Source organism: Medicago sativa, chromosome 7, assembly GCF_051527215.1.
Source record: "Medicago sativa cultivar Bolivia chromosome 7, Bolivia_mono, whole genome shotgun sequence".
NCBI lineage: Eukaryota > Viridiplantae > Streptophyta > Magnoliopsida > Fabales > Fabaceae > Medicago > Medicago sativa.
This window is the reverse complement of record NC_140755.1, coordinates 81,052,101-81,066,914: the sequence shown is the minus strand read 5'-3', so window position 1 is coordinate 81,066,914 and position 14,814 is coordinate 81,052,101. Positions and strand designations below refer to the sequence as shown.

At 35.2% G+C, this 14,814-nt stretch overlaps 2 protein-coding genes across 2 annotated transcripts; both read left to right on the top strand.

Annotated features, from left to right (window-relative positions):
• The first annotated feature begins 4,078 nt into the window (after positions 1 to 4,078).
• Positions 4,079 to 9,034, top strand: LOC146909114 (uncharacterized). Its single transcript, XM_085729325.1, has 5 exons — positions 4,079 to 5,149; positions 5,894 to 6,434; positions 7,035 to 7,689; positions 8,593 to 8,671; positions 8,969 to 9,034. The coding sequence occupies exons 1-5, from the start codon at positions 4,079 to 4,081 to the stop codon at positions 9,032 to 9,034; spliced, it is 2,412 nt and encodes an 803-aa protein (XP_085585451.1).
• A 603-nt stretch (positions 9,035 to 9,637) lies between these two features.
• Positions 9,638 to 14,476, top strand: LOC146909113 (uncharacterized). The gene has a single exon (XM_085726596.1). It carries the CDS (start codon positions 9,638 to 9,640, stop codon positions 12,260 to 12,262), a length of 2,625 nt encoding a protein of 874 aa, XP_085582722.1. The 3' UTR covers positions 12,263 to 14,476.
• Positions 14,477 to 14,814: the final 338 nt, after the last annotated feature.

Sequence of the window (14,814 nt, the reverse complement as noted above, 5' to 3'; positions counted from 1 at the left end):
ATTAAGGAAATTAAAATAGAAATATTATCTTTAAAAATGGTAAAAAAAATAGCATATTCAATTTTTGAATGTTTAAAAATTATTATTGCTAATGAAAAGTTTCAATTTTTTATTTTCTTAAAAGGGCTCTAAGTATGACTCATTCCAAATTACAAGCCATATGACCTGAATTTGAAAGACGCCCATGTGTTTTCTTTTTTTTTTTTTGAATAAAACGCCCATGTTTGAAATGTGGACACCAGCTGGTAGATTAGTCAGCAATACATTATTATTTATTTTTACAAACATCAATACATGCTGATGCTATTTTTTGTTTTTATTTTACAAAAGTAAACGATGTTCATTCATTCAAATTGATAGAGTACATCGATACAATATATATCCAAATTCGCTAAAACCAAAAAGGATAAATCTGTGAACAAACTCACAACATCCATGTTAATAGCATAAAAGAGCAAAGTATTTATGCCTACAGATATGACTAATATGACTATATTCAAGTCTTCGGAATACTCATGTCTTCGGATTTGCAACGTTGACGACGCCAAAGTCATTGTCATTGATCGGATCTGCACTTGCTCAAAGCTAATCTTTCAACCTGAATCAAATAAACACCGCACTAAGACGGGTAATCAAAAATACATCGTACAAAGACGGGAAATCAAAGTAAACAGACTCATTCAGAGACGACGAAATAACAAAAACAAACGAAAGAAAACAAAAAATATGTGAAATCACTTATTCAATTAGGATAGAAGGAAAAACAAATCGGATGAGTGATTTTTGGATTAAAATTGACCATAAATCACCTGACAAGAAGAAGAGGAAGAAATGGGTGACGGCTAGGGTTTGAGAAGGAGAGAAGAGAGAGGAAGAAAAAACAAAAATGTGAAACTGATGCATGTTGATGCTACTAAAATATTGATTTTCTCAATTTTTATATACTATGTCTTTTACATTTTACCAATTTATTTTTATTGCATGTCACATCGTTATTTATCTCATACATATCTTAGTTTCCCTCTCTTTTTCCTATCCATCTCTTTCTTAATATTCTTATACTTCTCTCTGCCTTTATTAATGCAGGAATGATTTGTGAGACTTTGTTTAAATTTTTTATTATACAGTGCACCCTTTTATTGGGATGTAATAAGCTATAACTTATTTTTTGTGGCCGGAGTTTGAATCCTAAACCATGCATATTTTATACATTGTAACCATATATTCATGATAATGAGTAAATATATTTGACAAATTTTTATTTATCCATCAACAAATGGTGGGCAATATTATCATAATAAGTTGACGTCAATCAAAATTATTCATTTGTCATTCATTATTTATGTTAGTAAATGAATAGTGGATAACAAATAAATAATTTTGATTGATATCAACTCAACATAAGTAACTCTAACTATCTCTTATTTGATGAATAACGTAGTTGCCATCTATATATTCTCGTATGACGTTGAGATTTTGAGGAAAGGTTTTTTTTTGGTAGTGTTTTGAGGAAAGGTTTAAGGATACTCTCTCTCGTTAAAATGAGTGTCACTTTAGAAAGGGTTAATTAAGTAAATGGTCCCTATAAATATTCAGAGTTTCATTTTTAGTCCCTAAAAAATAAAATCGCACTTTTTAGTCCCTGTAAAAAATTTCGTCAGCATTTTTAGTCCTTGTAAAATTTTCCATCAACATTTTTAGTCCCTGTAAAAATTTTATGTCAACATTTTCAGTCCCTAAAATGCTAAAGGAAAATATCACAAGGACTAAAAAGTGTGATTTTCTTTTGTAGGGACTAAAAACAAAATTCTGAATATTTATAGGGACCATTTACTTAATTAACCCCTTTAGAAAAACATATTTGTTTAAAAATAAATGTCATTTTTTATTTGGGTTAATTATGTTTTTGGTCCCTACAAAATGGCGACCTTGTAAGTTTAGTCCTTACTTAATTTTAATAGCATTTTTAATCCCTACAAAAAATTTCTGCACTCAATATTAGTCCTTACTCAATCCAAATTTGTTTAATTTATGCTTAAACTCTTAAGTTTTTCAACAATTTTTTACAGGCGTGTTAAGAACGTTATTAAAAGGTCCTCCAAAAAAAATATCGCAAAAATTTGATTTCTACGTCCATATTTTTGTTACTTATATCTTAAACTTTTTTCGTTTTAAAAAATTCATATTTAATTTATTTCATGTTAAAAAATTATAGTTTTTAGTAAATGAACCGTGTTGAGGCAAAATCCCTAATTAATTTTAAAGATAATAAACCAATATGATTAAAGAATTAATGGACTTTGATTAATTCCTTGGTATTTAACTTGTGCTCTTGAGTGTTTTACTAAGACAGGAACAAGGTTTAAATCATACCAAGAATAAAGAAATCAAAGGACATTTGAATTCAAGATCTAACACTGAGGTCAGAAAGTTAGATCAGAATGTTGCTCAGAGATCAGAATGTTCGCACAAGAGATCAGAAGGTTGCTTTTATACAAGCCCAGAGTCTCAAGAACATGGATCAAGGTCATGCAAGGCACATGTGACATAAATAAATGTCAAGAGAAGTACTTTTGCATGGATCAATCAAGCAATAAAGGCATATACAAGGATTATGTCAAAAAGGATACTTTATGTTCATTTAAGACTATGAACATTAAAGTCCTAGGAATATTCCACAAGGGAATATCATCCTAGATGTTATATTTACTGCTCTTCATTGTGTTTCACTATTAGGATTTGATTACATCAAATGGCAGTCTTACAAATCATCCTAAGTGAAACAAATGGAACATTCTGATGATCAGAATGTTCAGCTCAGCACAGGCTTACTTCATGAACAGTACAGTAGGTGAAAAGCAAAAGCAAAAGCAAAGCAAATCTGTCCTGCTCAATCAGAGATAGACACGCATGAGAGTTGGTACAGAACAAGGACCACACAATCTCTCAAAGCCTGTGTATGAAGATGCAGAATCCCACTATATCCTCCTGCACCAAGTTCCAAGGCAGATCTGGCAACTGAACTTTCTGAAGTATGAAGCAAAGTCCATACTTTGGTTATTGCCCAGAAATTCATATGAAAAGCATATGACACGCCCAGAACTTCAAATGTTCATTCATATATGATGAACCCAGATGAAGAACATGATGAACCCAGATGAAGATCATCATGAACGCAACAACATTCTGAAGTTCATCAGAGATCAGAATGTTTGCCCAGAATTTCAAGTAAAAGCTTGTGGGACCCAGGACACATGGCATAACACCATTGGACACCCCACAACGGCTATTTGAGCCCAAGGACTCTATAAATACAGTTCAAAGGCTCAGCATTACTTGCACCATTGCAAAGCATACAAGAAAACAACTCTGATTTTGTTTGAAGCTCTTGCAAACTGAAATTGATCAATCTCTAAGGCTTTCATTACTTAGTGCAAATCAATACTCCTTGTTATCTCTAAGATAACTCCTTTCTCTTCTTCCTCCTCTGTTTGATTCACAAACATTCAACTTCCATATAAATTGTAACTAAGTCTCATCTAGCTTTAGGGGTACTAAAGTGTTAGTTTGAGCAAAGGTTGTAAAAGTCTAAGTGGGTAACTTAGCAAGAAGGTGCAAGCCTGCTGAGGCTTAGAGAATACAGGATTGTAATTGTTCAGGTGAACAAAGATTGTAAGGTGCAGGACTTGAGAGGTTATCTCAAGCATCATAGTGGAAACTCTCACAAGATTGTGAGGAGAGGACTAGCCCACATTGGGTGAACCTCTATAAATCTCTGTGTGTTCTTTCTTTCTTCCTTATACTCTTTAATTTCAGTATACACAACACACACCAACACATTTACTTTATTAATCAGTTTCTGTGTATGAACTTCAGAACGTTCTGAGTTCAGAAAGTTAACTTAACCATTCCAAGAAAACTACTTGAGAATAACCTTTAAGTTTCAGGATAATTTTTAAAGGGTCACAATTCAAACCCCCCTTTCTTGTGACTATTTTATCTACTTCAATTGGTATCAAGAGCCCGGTTCTAAGGGTTTGAACACTTTAACAAGTGTTAGAGAAAAGATTCAGGAAGCATGTCTAAAGTCAAGTACATAGCTGAAGGAGGATCATCAAACAGACCACCACTTTTTGATGGCTCAAACTATTACTTCTGGAAAGGCAAAATGGAACTCTTCCTCAGATCTCAAGACAATGATATGTGGCAAGTCATCACAGATGGAGATTTTGTCCCAACAACCAAAGAAGGAGCTGTCAAAGAAAAGAGTTCATGGTCAACAGATGAAAAGGCTCAGGTATTGTTAAACTCTAAAGCTAGACTCTTTTTATCATGTGCACTAACCATGGAAGAAAGTGAAAGAGTTGATGAATGTAAGAATGCTAAAGAGGTATGGGATACTCTAAAAATACATCATGAGGGTACATCTCATGTCAAAGAAACTAGAATTGACATAGGTGTCAGAAAGTTTGAAGTCTTTGAAATGAGTGAAAATGAAACCATTGATGAGATGTATGCTAGATTTACTACAATAGTAAATGAAATGAGATCTCTTGGAAAGGCATATTCTACTCATGATAGAATCAGAAAAATATTAAGATGTCTTCCAAGTGTGTGGAGACCTATGGTCACTGCAATCACTCAGGCCAAAGATTTGAAATCTATGAACCTGGAAGATCTCATTGGATCACTGAGAGCTCATGAAGTGGTACTTCAAGGAGACAAACCAGTGAAGAAGGTTAAAACACTTGCTTTAAAAGCATCTCAGCAAACCCCATCAGTTGCTGATGATGAGGTACAAGAACCACAAGAATTAGATGAAGTTCATGAAGAAGAAGCTGAAGATGAACTTGCACTAATCTCCAAAAGAATTCAAAGAATGATGTTGAGAAGAAATCAGATCAGAAAGAAGTTTCCAAACACCAACAATAGCACCAGAACTGAAGCTGACAAAAGCCAAGTCACTTGTTATGGCTGCAACAAAACTGGACACTACAAGAGTGAATGTCCTGACATCAAGAAGGTGCAAAGGAAACCTCCCTTCAAGAAGAAGGCAATGATCACTTGGGATGACTTAGAAGAGTCAGAACCTCAAGAAGATGAAGAAGCCAACATGGGATTGATGGCTCAGTCAGATGATGAAGAAGAGGTAATTGTCTATAAAACTGATTCTTTTTATAAAGATCTTGAAAGTAAAATAGATAGTCTCTTATATGACTCAAACTTCTTGACTAATAGATGTCATTCTTTAATCAAGGAACTTTCTGAAATAAAAGCAGAAAAAGAAACACTTCAAAACAAATATGATGAATCTAGAAAAACCATACAGATTTTGCAAGATTCCCATTTTGAAATGTCAGAAAAACAAAAAGAGTTAAACAAGAAACAAAAAGGCATTATTTCTATACCTTCTGAGATGAAAAAGGAAAACACACTTTTGAAAAAGGAAGTTGAAACTTTGAAAAATGATCTTACAGGTTTTATAAAATCTACAGAAACATTTCAAAATATCTTAGGATCTCAAAATGAAAGTGCTAAAAAATCTGGCTTAGGTTTTAAGGATCCACACAAAATCATTGAAAGTTTTGTACCTAAAACTAAACCAAGAACTAGATGTTATTTTTGTGATAGGTATGGACATGATGAAAAAATATGCCATGTTAAGAAAAAACTTATCAAAGAAAATAAAATTAATCTTAGTTCAGAACGTTCTCATCTCAATAGATCAGAAAGTTCACAAAAGGCTGAGAAAGCTAAGAAGTCATGCTCCTACTGTAACAAATCTGATCACACAAGACAGAATGTTACAATAAGGAAGGATCTCTTAGAAGAACTAACCCTCAAGGACCCAACATTACATGGGTACCTAAAATTTTTATCTTGTCAAATGTAGGTCCTGCCTCAGGGTGCTAGAACAAAGCCATGGTACTTGGATAGTGGTTGTTCTAGGCACATGACAGGTGACAGGAACTGTTTCCTGACCTTTGAAAAGAAGGATGGAGGACTGGTGACATTTGGAAACAATGACAAGGGTAAGATCAGAGGTAAAGGTACTATAGGTAAACCTAATTCTGCTAAGATAGAAAATGTTCAGTATGTAGAAGGTTTAAAACACAATCTACTTAGCATAAGTCAATTGTGTGATAGTGGATTTGAAGTTATCTTTAAACCTAACATATGTGAAATAAGACAAACCTCCTCTAACAAACTGTTTTTCTCTGGATCAAGAAGAAAGAACTTGTATGTCTTAGAACTAAATGATATGCCTGCAGAATCCTGTTTTATGTCTCTTGAAAAGGACAAATGGATTTGGCACAAAAGGGCTGGTCATATAAGCATGAAAACCATTGCTAAACTTTCTCAACTTGATCTAGTTAGAGGTTTGCCTAAGATTAGCTTTGACAAGGATAAGATCTGTGAAGCATGTGTCAAAGGTAAACAAGTAAAAAGTAGTTTTAAAACCATTGAGTTTGTTTCAACTCAAAAACCTTTAGAACTTCTTCACATTGATCTATTTGGTCCAGTTCAAACTGCTAGTCTAACAGGCAAAAGATATGGGTTTGTTATTGTTGATGATTTTTCCAGATTTACATGGGTGCTGTTTTTAAAACACAAAGATGAATCTTTTGAAGCATTTCAACACTTTTGTAAAAGAGTTCAAAATGAAAAAGGTTCTAATATCATTACAGTAAGGAGTGATCATGGAGGAGAATTTGAAAATGCATCTTTCAAAACATTCTTTGATGAAAATGGTATTAAACATAACTTTTCTTGTGCAAGAACTCCACAACAAAATGGAGTTGTTGAAAGAAAAAATAGGACTTTGCAAGAAATGGCTAGAACAATGTTAAATGAATCAAATGTTGAAGATTATTTTTGGGCAGAAGCCATTAACACATCTTGCTACATTTTGAATAGAGTTTCAATAAGAAAAGTTCTTAATAAAACTCCATATGAACTCTGGAAAAACATTAAACCCAGCATATCTTATTTTCACATATTTGGCTGTTATTGCTACATTCTGAACAATAAAGAAAAATTGGGTAAGTTTGATCCTAAATCAGATAAAGCTATCTTTTTAGGATACTCTACAACTTCTAAAGGTTATAGAGTGTACAATCTAAAAACCCAGACAGTTGAAATTAGTATGCATGTCATATTTGATGAGTATGATGAACATTCTCAACCAAAAGAAAGTGAAGACACAGAAGTGCCAACACTTCAGAATGTTCCCAGTCAGAACATTGACACTCCAGTTGAGAAAGAAGATGATCAGAATGTTCAGGATCAACCCTTCCAAAGTCCACCAAGAAGTTGGAGAATGGTAGGAGACCATCCTGTAGATCAAATCATTGGAAGCACAACTGATGGTATAAGAACCAGATTGTCCTTTCAAGATACCAACATGGCAATGATCTCTCAAATGGAACCCAAGTCAATCAATGAAGCTATTATTGATGATTCCTGGATTGAGGCCATGAAGGAGGAACTTTCTCAGTTTGAAAGGAACAAAGTTTGGAACCTGGTTCCAAATAATCAAGAGAAAACCATCATTGGAACAAGATGGGTTTTCAGAAACAAGCTTGATGAAAATGGTAAGGTTGTTAGAAACAAAGCAAGGTTAGTTGCTCAAGGTTACAACCAACAAGAAGGTATTGACTATGATGAGACCTTTGCACCAGTGGCAAGGTTAGAAGCCATCAGAATTCTCCTTGCATATGCTGCACATAAAAGCATTAAACTTTTTCAAATGGATGTTAAAAGTGCATTTTTAAATGGTTTTCTAAATGAGGAAGTTTATGTAAGTCAACCTCCTGGTTTCATAAGTAAAGAAAAACCAGATCATGTTTTCAAACTCACTAAAGCACTATATGGTCTTAAACAAGCTCCTAGAGCTTGGTATGACAGACTTAGCACATTTTTAATTGAAAATGGTTTTTCAAGAGGAAAAATTGATACCACACTTTTTAGAAAAACACATGACTCTGACTTACTTATTGTTCAAGTTTATGTGGATGATATTATTTTTGGTGCCACCAAAATGAAAATGTGTGAAGAATTTTCCAACCTTATGCAAAGTGAATTTGAGATGAGCATGATGGGTGAACTTGGTTTCTTCCTTGGTTTACAAATCAAACAACATCCAAATGGAATTTTCATAAGTCAAGAAAAGTATGTCAAAGACATTCTTAAGAAATATAAAATGAATGAGGCAAAAATCATGGTCACCCCTATGCATCCATCTTCAAGTTTAGATAAGGATGAGAGTGGAAAATCTATTTCTGAAAAAGAATATAGAGGCATGATAGGCTCATTATTATATTTGACTGCTAGCAGACCTGACATTATGTTTGCAGTAGGTTTATGTGCTAGATTTCAAACTTGTGCAAAAGAATCCCATTTAACTGCAGTTAAAAGGATTTTTAGATATCTAGTAGGTACTACTGATCTTGGCCTTTGGTATAGAAAAGGTTCTAGTTTTGATCTTGTAGCATATTGTGATGCTGACTATGCTGGAGACAAAGTTGAGAGGAAAAGTACAAGTGGCTCATGTCAATTCTTGGGACAAGCATTGATTGGATGGTCTTGCAGAAAGCAAAACACCATTGCACTTTCCACAACTGAAGCTGAGTATGTATCTGCAGCTAGTTGTTGCTCTCAAATTTTATGGGTAAGAAATCAGTTGGAAGACTACTCATTAAGGTACACAAGTGTTCCTATTTTCTGTGATAATACAAGTGCAATTAATCTTTCTAAGAACCCTATTCAGCATTCTAGGTCTAAACATATTGAAATAAAGCATCATTTCATTAGAGACCATGTTCAGAAAAAGAATATTGCATTAAGCTTTGTTGATACTGAAAATCAACTAGCTGACATTTTCACAAAACCCCTTGTTGAGGATAGATTCAATTTTCTTAAAGAAAAATTGTCAATCATAAAAAATCCCAATAAAGATTGATTACAGATCACTAAGGGCCTTAGACTAAACCCCTTGATGTCATCTGATGCAAATCAGATAGATCTATCATAATCAGAACATTCATCAGAATGTTCCTGAGTTCAGAATGTTCCTGAGCTCAGAATGTTCTTGAGTTCAGAACGTTCATCAGGTCAGAATGTTCATATGATCAGAATGTTCATCCTAACATTCATACAATCAAAACATTCACAAGTTTGTTCACCTAAGTTCCATCCTTTCAGGATGTCCACAAAACTCAGTTATGTTCAAAATTTGATTTCTAGGTCAACTATCTCATGCGTGAGATTTTGTGTTGACTTTATCCAAAAATCCTTCTATAATCTCAAGCATTTAATGTTTGGTTATAAGAAGATGAGTTTAAGTTTTAACCACCATGTAAAACCTGAACTATCAAATCAACCAATCCCTTCCATTTCCCACAAACGGCTACTTTTCTCTCTCTCTCCTCTGACCGTTACTTTTCTGCAGTTTCCTCCTTCCCAATGCAAACTGCTATCATTTTCTCTCCCTTTCTCTTTCCCTTCTGCACGTTTGGTCTATATAATCAGTAACCACTTCTGATTATTCTACAACCATCTCAATCCAAACTTCCTTCTTCTCAACTCACAAAAATTTACAAATCCTCTGTTTTTCTCTCTCTCGCTTACGAAGAAAATGGCAAGAACAAAAACCACTTCAAAACTCTCTGATAATGAAGTTCCACAAGTGGAATGTTCTCAATCACCACCACCAAACGCTGCTGCTGGTCAATCCTCTGATCAACAACCACTAAGTGAAACCCCTGTTCACACTGTTCTTCCAGATGTGGTCTATCCTGCTTTTGATCCACCCAAATCCTCAAAATCAAAAGCCTCTAAGAAACCCATCACCAAACCCAGACCTATCCCTACTAGAAGATCATCTAGGATGAAGCATTCATCAAAGGAACCTAAGGTCTCACATGTGAATCTTGTCTCTGAAGAAGAGAATAAGACAGATTCAAGTGATGATGAAAGAGAAGAAGATACTGAAGAGAATTCAGAAGAAGAAATGGAAATCCCTGAAGATGAAGAGGAAGAAAAAGTGGAAGAAGACTCTGAACAAACTCTCTCTGAAATAGTGAAATCCATGAGAAAACACTCAAAGAAAGGTAAGAAAGTTGCCACTCCCTCTCCATCAAAAGAAAGTTCATCATCTCAGGAAGATGATGATGAGAATGATGAGGAAGAGTCTGAAGAAAAGACTCCTGAAGAAGAGGAGAAAATTTCTCCTAAAAAGCATGGCAAAGGAAAAGACATTGCTAGAGTTGCTGCTGTTCTAAAGGCTCAGAGAGCAGAAAAGATTGCTCTCAGACCAATAAGCAGAACAAAGTATTTTGAGTTTGAAAGCTTGGAGACAAAAGGATGGAACCTGAAGAAGTTCACTGATCCACAAGGCTGGACTAACTTTGTGTCTCTACAAGAACACACATATGAAGGTTTGGTCAGAGAGTTCTACACCAACCTGGTTGTGAAGCAGAAGAAAAAGGAAAATGAGAACTTTCTCATCTCTTCTGTAAAAGGAGTTCAGATCACTATCACTCAAGATTTCCTCTCTAAAGCTTTGAAAATTCCTAATGAAGGTAACAAACTGTTTTCTTGCTCATGGTATAATGATATTAGGGTTAACCGTAATCAACTCATAGTCAAATACACCAAAGAAAACCGCACTTTTAACTCCACAAATCTAGAAGATATTCCAAAAATCCTTCATAATATGGTTAGGCACACCTTAGTCCCTAAGTGTGGCTCTGTTGATGTTGTTTCTGATATGGATCTATGCATCATCTACCACCTCATGACCAAAACCAAATTGAACCTCTGTTTCATCATCATTCAACATATGATAGATTCCTGCTTGGCCATGAAACAAACTGTTGCTGGGTTACCTTATGGGATGCACTTAACCCCCATCTTTCAGAAAGCAAAGGTGCCACTTGAGGGAGAACCACGCAAGCTTGACTTTATGAAGTTCACATCCAAGACTTTAGGTCAGCTACGCATCACCACCTCAAACATGCCATCCTTCACAACCTCAGGCACTTCTGGATCTTCTAAAAGGACTTCTAATCAGAATGTTCAGAAAACCAGGAAGAAAAGAAAGGTAGAAGATATCAGAGATGAATCTCCTAAGAATGCAGAAGTCAGACCTCCCTCTCCACCAGCTTTGGAGTTGTTTTCTCAAGTTTCTCAACTTGCAAAGGAGATTGTTCAAGAAGGAAGCTCTCAGTTCAAGGCCTTGATTGGTGAATCAATGATTGAAGATGATGCTCAGAAGGATGATGATGCATCTCTTCAAAGGGAAGCTGAGAATGTTAAGCAAGCAACTGAGATTCATGAAGGTATATCTCAGATGGCTGGTAAGGAAAACTCTGTTGATCCAAATCAAAGAGTTGAAGAAAATACTGAGAAGATAGCTCAGAATGTTGATGAAGATACTCAGGAAGTGGCAGAAATTTTAGCTTCAAACATGTCCATGGAGAAAGATATTCAAGTTGAACAAATGGAGTTCACAACTGGATTTGATCTCAACATTGAAGATGTCAACACTGACTTCAACAATGATGTGTTCCAAGATGGTCAGGACACCACTCAACATGTTCAGGAACCAGCTGCAGGTCAGAATGTTGAAATCTCTGAAGCTCAGAATGTTGAAATTCCTGCTGAAGATGTTCCAGTCAGTCAAAATGTTCAAGTCTCTGCTGGTTTGAATGCATCAAATGAGCCTCTTCTTGCTCAAGTTAGCCAGCTGTCAGCAGATCCAGTGCCTATGGCCTCAGGATCTTTGCCCTCTGTTGAGGTACAGCTCATGGCTCAAACTGGTCAGAATGTTAACCTCTCATCCTCCACAATGGGATCTGTTGCTGGTACAAGCAACTTTTTGGTTTCTAACCTTCCAACTCCAGACACCATTCCCTCATACACTCCACCACCACCACCAATGAAAACTACCACCACAAGCAAGCTTCCTAATATGGCTGCTCTTTTTGACTCCCTCAATACCTTTGTGTCTGCCAACAAAGAGAAGGCTGAAGCTTCTGATGCTGTTCCACCTGCTGCACCTGCCAAGCCTTCAAGGGCTGAGAAGTTAGCCTCAAGGGCACTCAGGGTCTCCACCAAGACACACAAAATTGTCTGTGCTTTGGCTGATTGGACTGTCAAAGTCCATGCTCCTGGTCTGGCCATTGATCCACCAGTTTTTGATGATCCATCTGTGTTTGAGTCTGAACCATCCTCTGATTCTGGGGATTCTACTCCCTGAATCTTTCTGTATTGTCCTCCCTATCCTTTTTGCAGATGACTAAAGGGGGAGAAGCTTTAGGATTTAAGTCTTAAGTTTTTCTTAGTTTTAGGCCCTAAGTAGGTCTAGTGATCACTAGTTATTGGAGTTAGAAACTTCACTTTTTGCTTGATCACATGCTTTGAATTTCTTTTTGTTTTTGAACCATATATTCATGTAATTGTACTTCATGCTTTACATTAATGAATGATATTGAGTTTGGTTCAAATCTGCATAATTTTTACTTTATGCAATGTATTATGAAATTAAGGGGGAGCTTTTTAAAGTTCTTAAAAACTCTGCATAATGGATTATAAAAATGAGGAGGAGCATAAATAAATTTTCAAGCTCTGTTATTCTTCATATATATAATCAAAATCCTTAATCCTAAATCATAGGTTTATCATCTTCAAAAAGGGGGAGATTGTTGAGGCAAAATCCCTAATTAATTTTAAAGATAATAAACCAATATGATTAAAGAATTAATGGACTTTGATTAATTCCTTGGTATTTAACTTGTGCTCTTGAGTGTTTTACTAAGACAGGAACAAGGTTTAAATCATACCAAGAATAAAGAAATCAAAGGACATTTGAATTCAAGATCTAACACTGAGGTCAGAAAGTTAGATCAGAATGTTGCTCAGAGATCAGAATGTTCGCACAAGAGATCAGAAGGTTGCTTTTATACAAGCCCAGAGTCTCAAGAACATGGATCAAGGTCATGCAAGGCACATGTGACATAAATAAATGTCAAGAGAAGTACTTTTGCATGGATCAATCAAGCAATAAAGGCATATACAAGGATTATGTCAAAAAGGATACTTTATGTTCATTTAAGACTATGAACATTAAAGTCCTAGGAATATTCCACAAGGGAATATCATCCTAGATGTTATATTTACTGCTCTTCATTGTGTTTCACTATTAGGATTTGATTACATCAAATGGCAGTCTTACAAATCATCCTAAGTGAAACAAATGGAACATTCTGATGATCAGAATGTTCAGCTCAGCACAGGCTTACTTCATGAACAGTACAGTAGGTGAAAAGCAAAAGCAAAAGCAAAGCAAATCTGTCCTGCTCAATCAGAGATAGACACGCATGAGAGTTGGTACAGAACAAGGACCACACAATCTCTCAAAGCCTGTGTATGAAGATGCAGAATCCCACTATATCCTCCTGCACCAAGTTCCAAGGCAGATCTGGCAACTGAACTTTCTGAAGTATGAAGCAAAGTCCATACTTTGGTTATTGCCCAGAAATTCATATGAAAAGCATATGACACGCCCAGAACTTCAAATGTTCATTCATATATGATGAACCCAGATGAAGAACATGATGAACCCAGATGAAGATCATCATGAACGCAACAACATTCTGAAGTTCATCAGAGATCAGAATGTTTGCCCAGAATTTCAAGTAAAAGCTTGTGGGACCCAGGACACATGGCATAACACCATTGGACACCCCACAACGGCTATTTGAGCCCAAGGACTCTATAAATACAGTTCAAAGGCTCAGCATTACTTGCACCATTGCAAAGCATACAAGAAAACAACTCTGATTTTGTTTGAAGCTCTTGCAAACTGAAATTGATCAATCTCTAAGGCTTTCATTACTTAGTGCAAATCAATACTCCTTGTTATCTCTAAGATAACTCCTTTCTCTTCTTCCTCCTCTGTTTGATTCACAAACATTCAACTTCCATATAAATTGTAACTAAGTCTCATCTAGCTTTAGGGGTACTAAAGTGTTAGTTTGAGCAAAGGTTGTAAAAGTCTAAGTGGGTAACTTAGCAAGAAGGTGCAAGCCTGCTGAGGCTTAGAGAATACAGGATTGTAATTGTTCAGGTGAACAAAGATTGTAAGGTGCAGGACTTGAGAGGTTATCTCAAGCATCATAGTGGAAACTCTCACAAGATTGTGAGGAGAGGACTAGCCCACATTGGGTGAACCTCTATAAATCTCTGTGTGTTCTTTCTTTCTTCCTTATACTCTTTAATTTCAGTATACACAACACACACCAACACATTTACTTTATTAATCAGTTTCTGTGTATGAACTTCAGAACGTTCTGAGTTCAGAAAGTTAACTTAACCATTCCAAGAAAACTACTTGAGAATAACCTTTAAGTTTCAGGATAATTTTTAAAGGGTCACAATTCAAACCCCCCCTTTCTTGTGACTATTTTATCTACTTCAAACCGTTCATAGTGTTCTAAACTTATATAAAAAGAATCGTTAAAAAATTTAAGAGTTTAAGGATAATTAAACAAAATTTATTTTAGCAGGGACTAAAATTATAAGTAAATTTTTTTTGTAGGGATTAAAAATGCTATTAAAATTAAGTAAGGACTAAACTTACAAGGTTGCAATTTTGTAGGGACCAAAAACATAATTAACCCTTTTTATTTTAATGCAATATTAAAGGTTTTCTTTCAATTGTACCTTCTAATTAATTACATATACCCCTTATAAAAATTAATTCTATATACACTATCCTCTAAAATATTACTTGTAATTTGCATTTATACT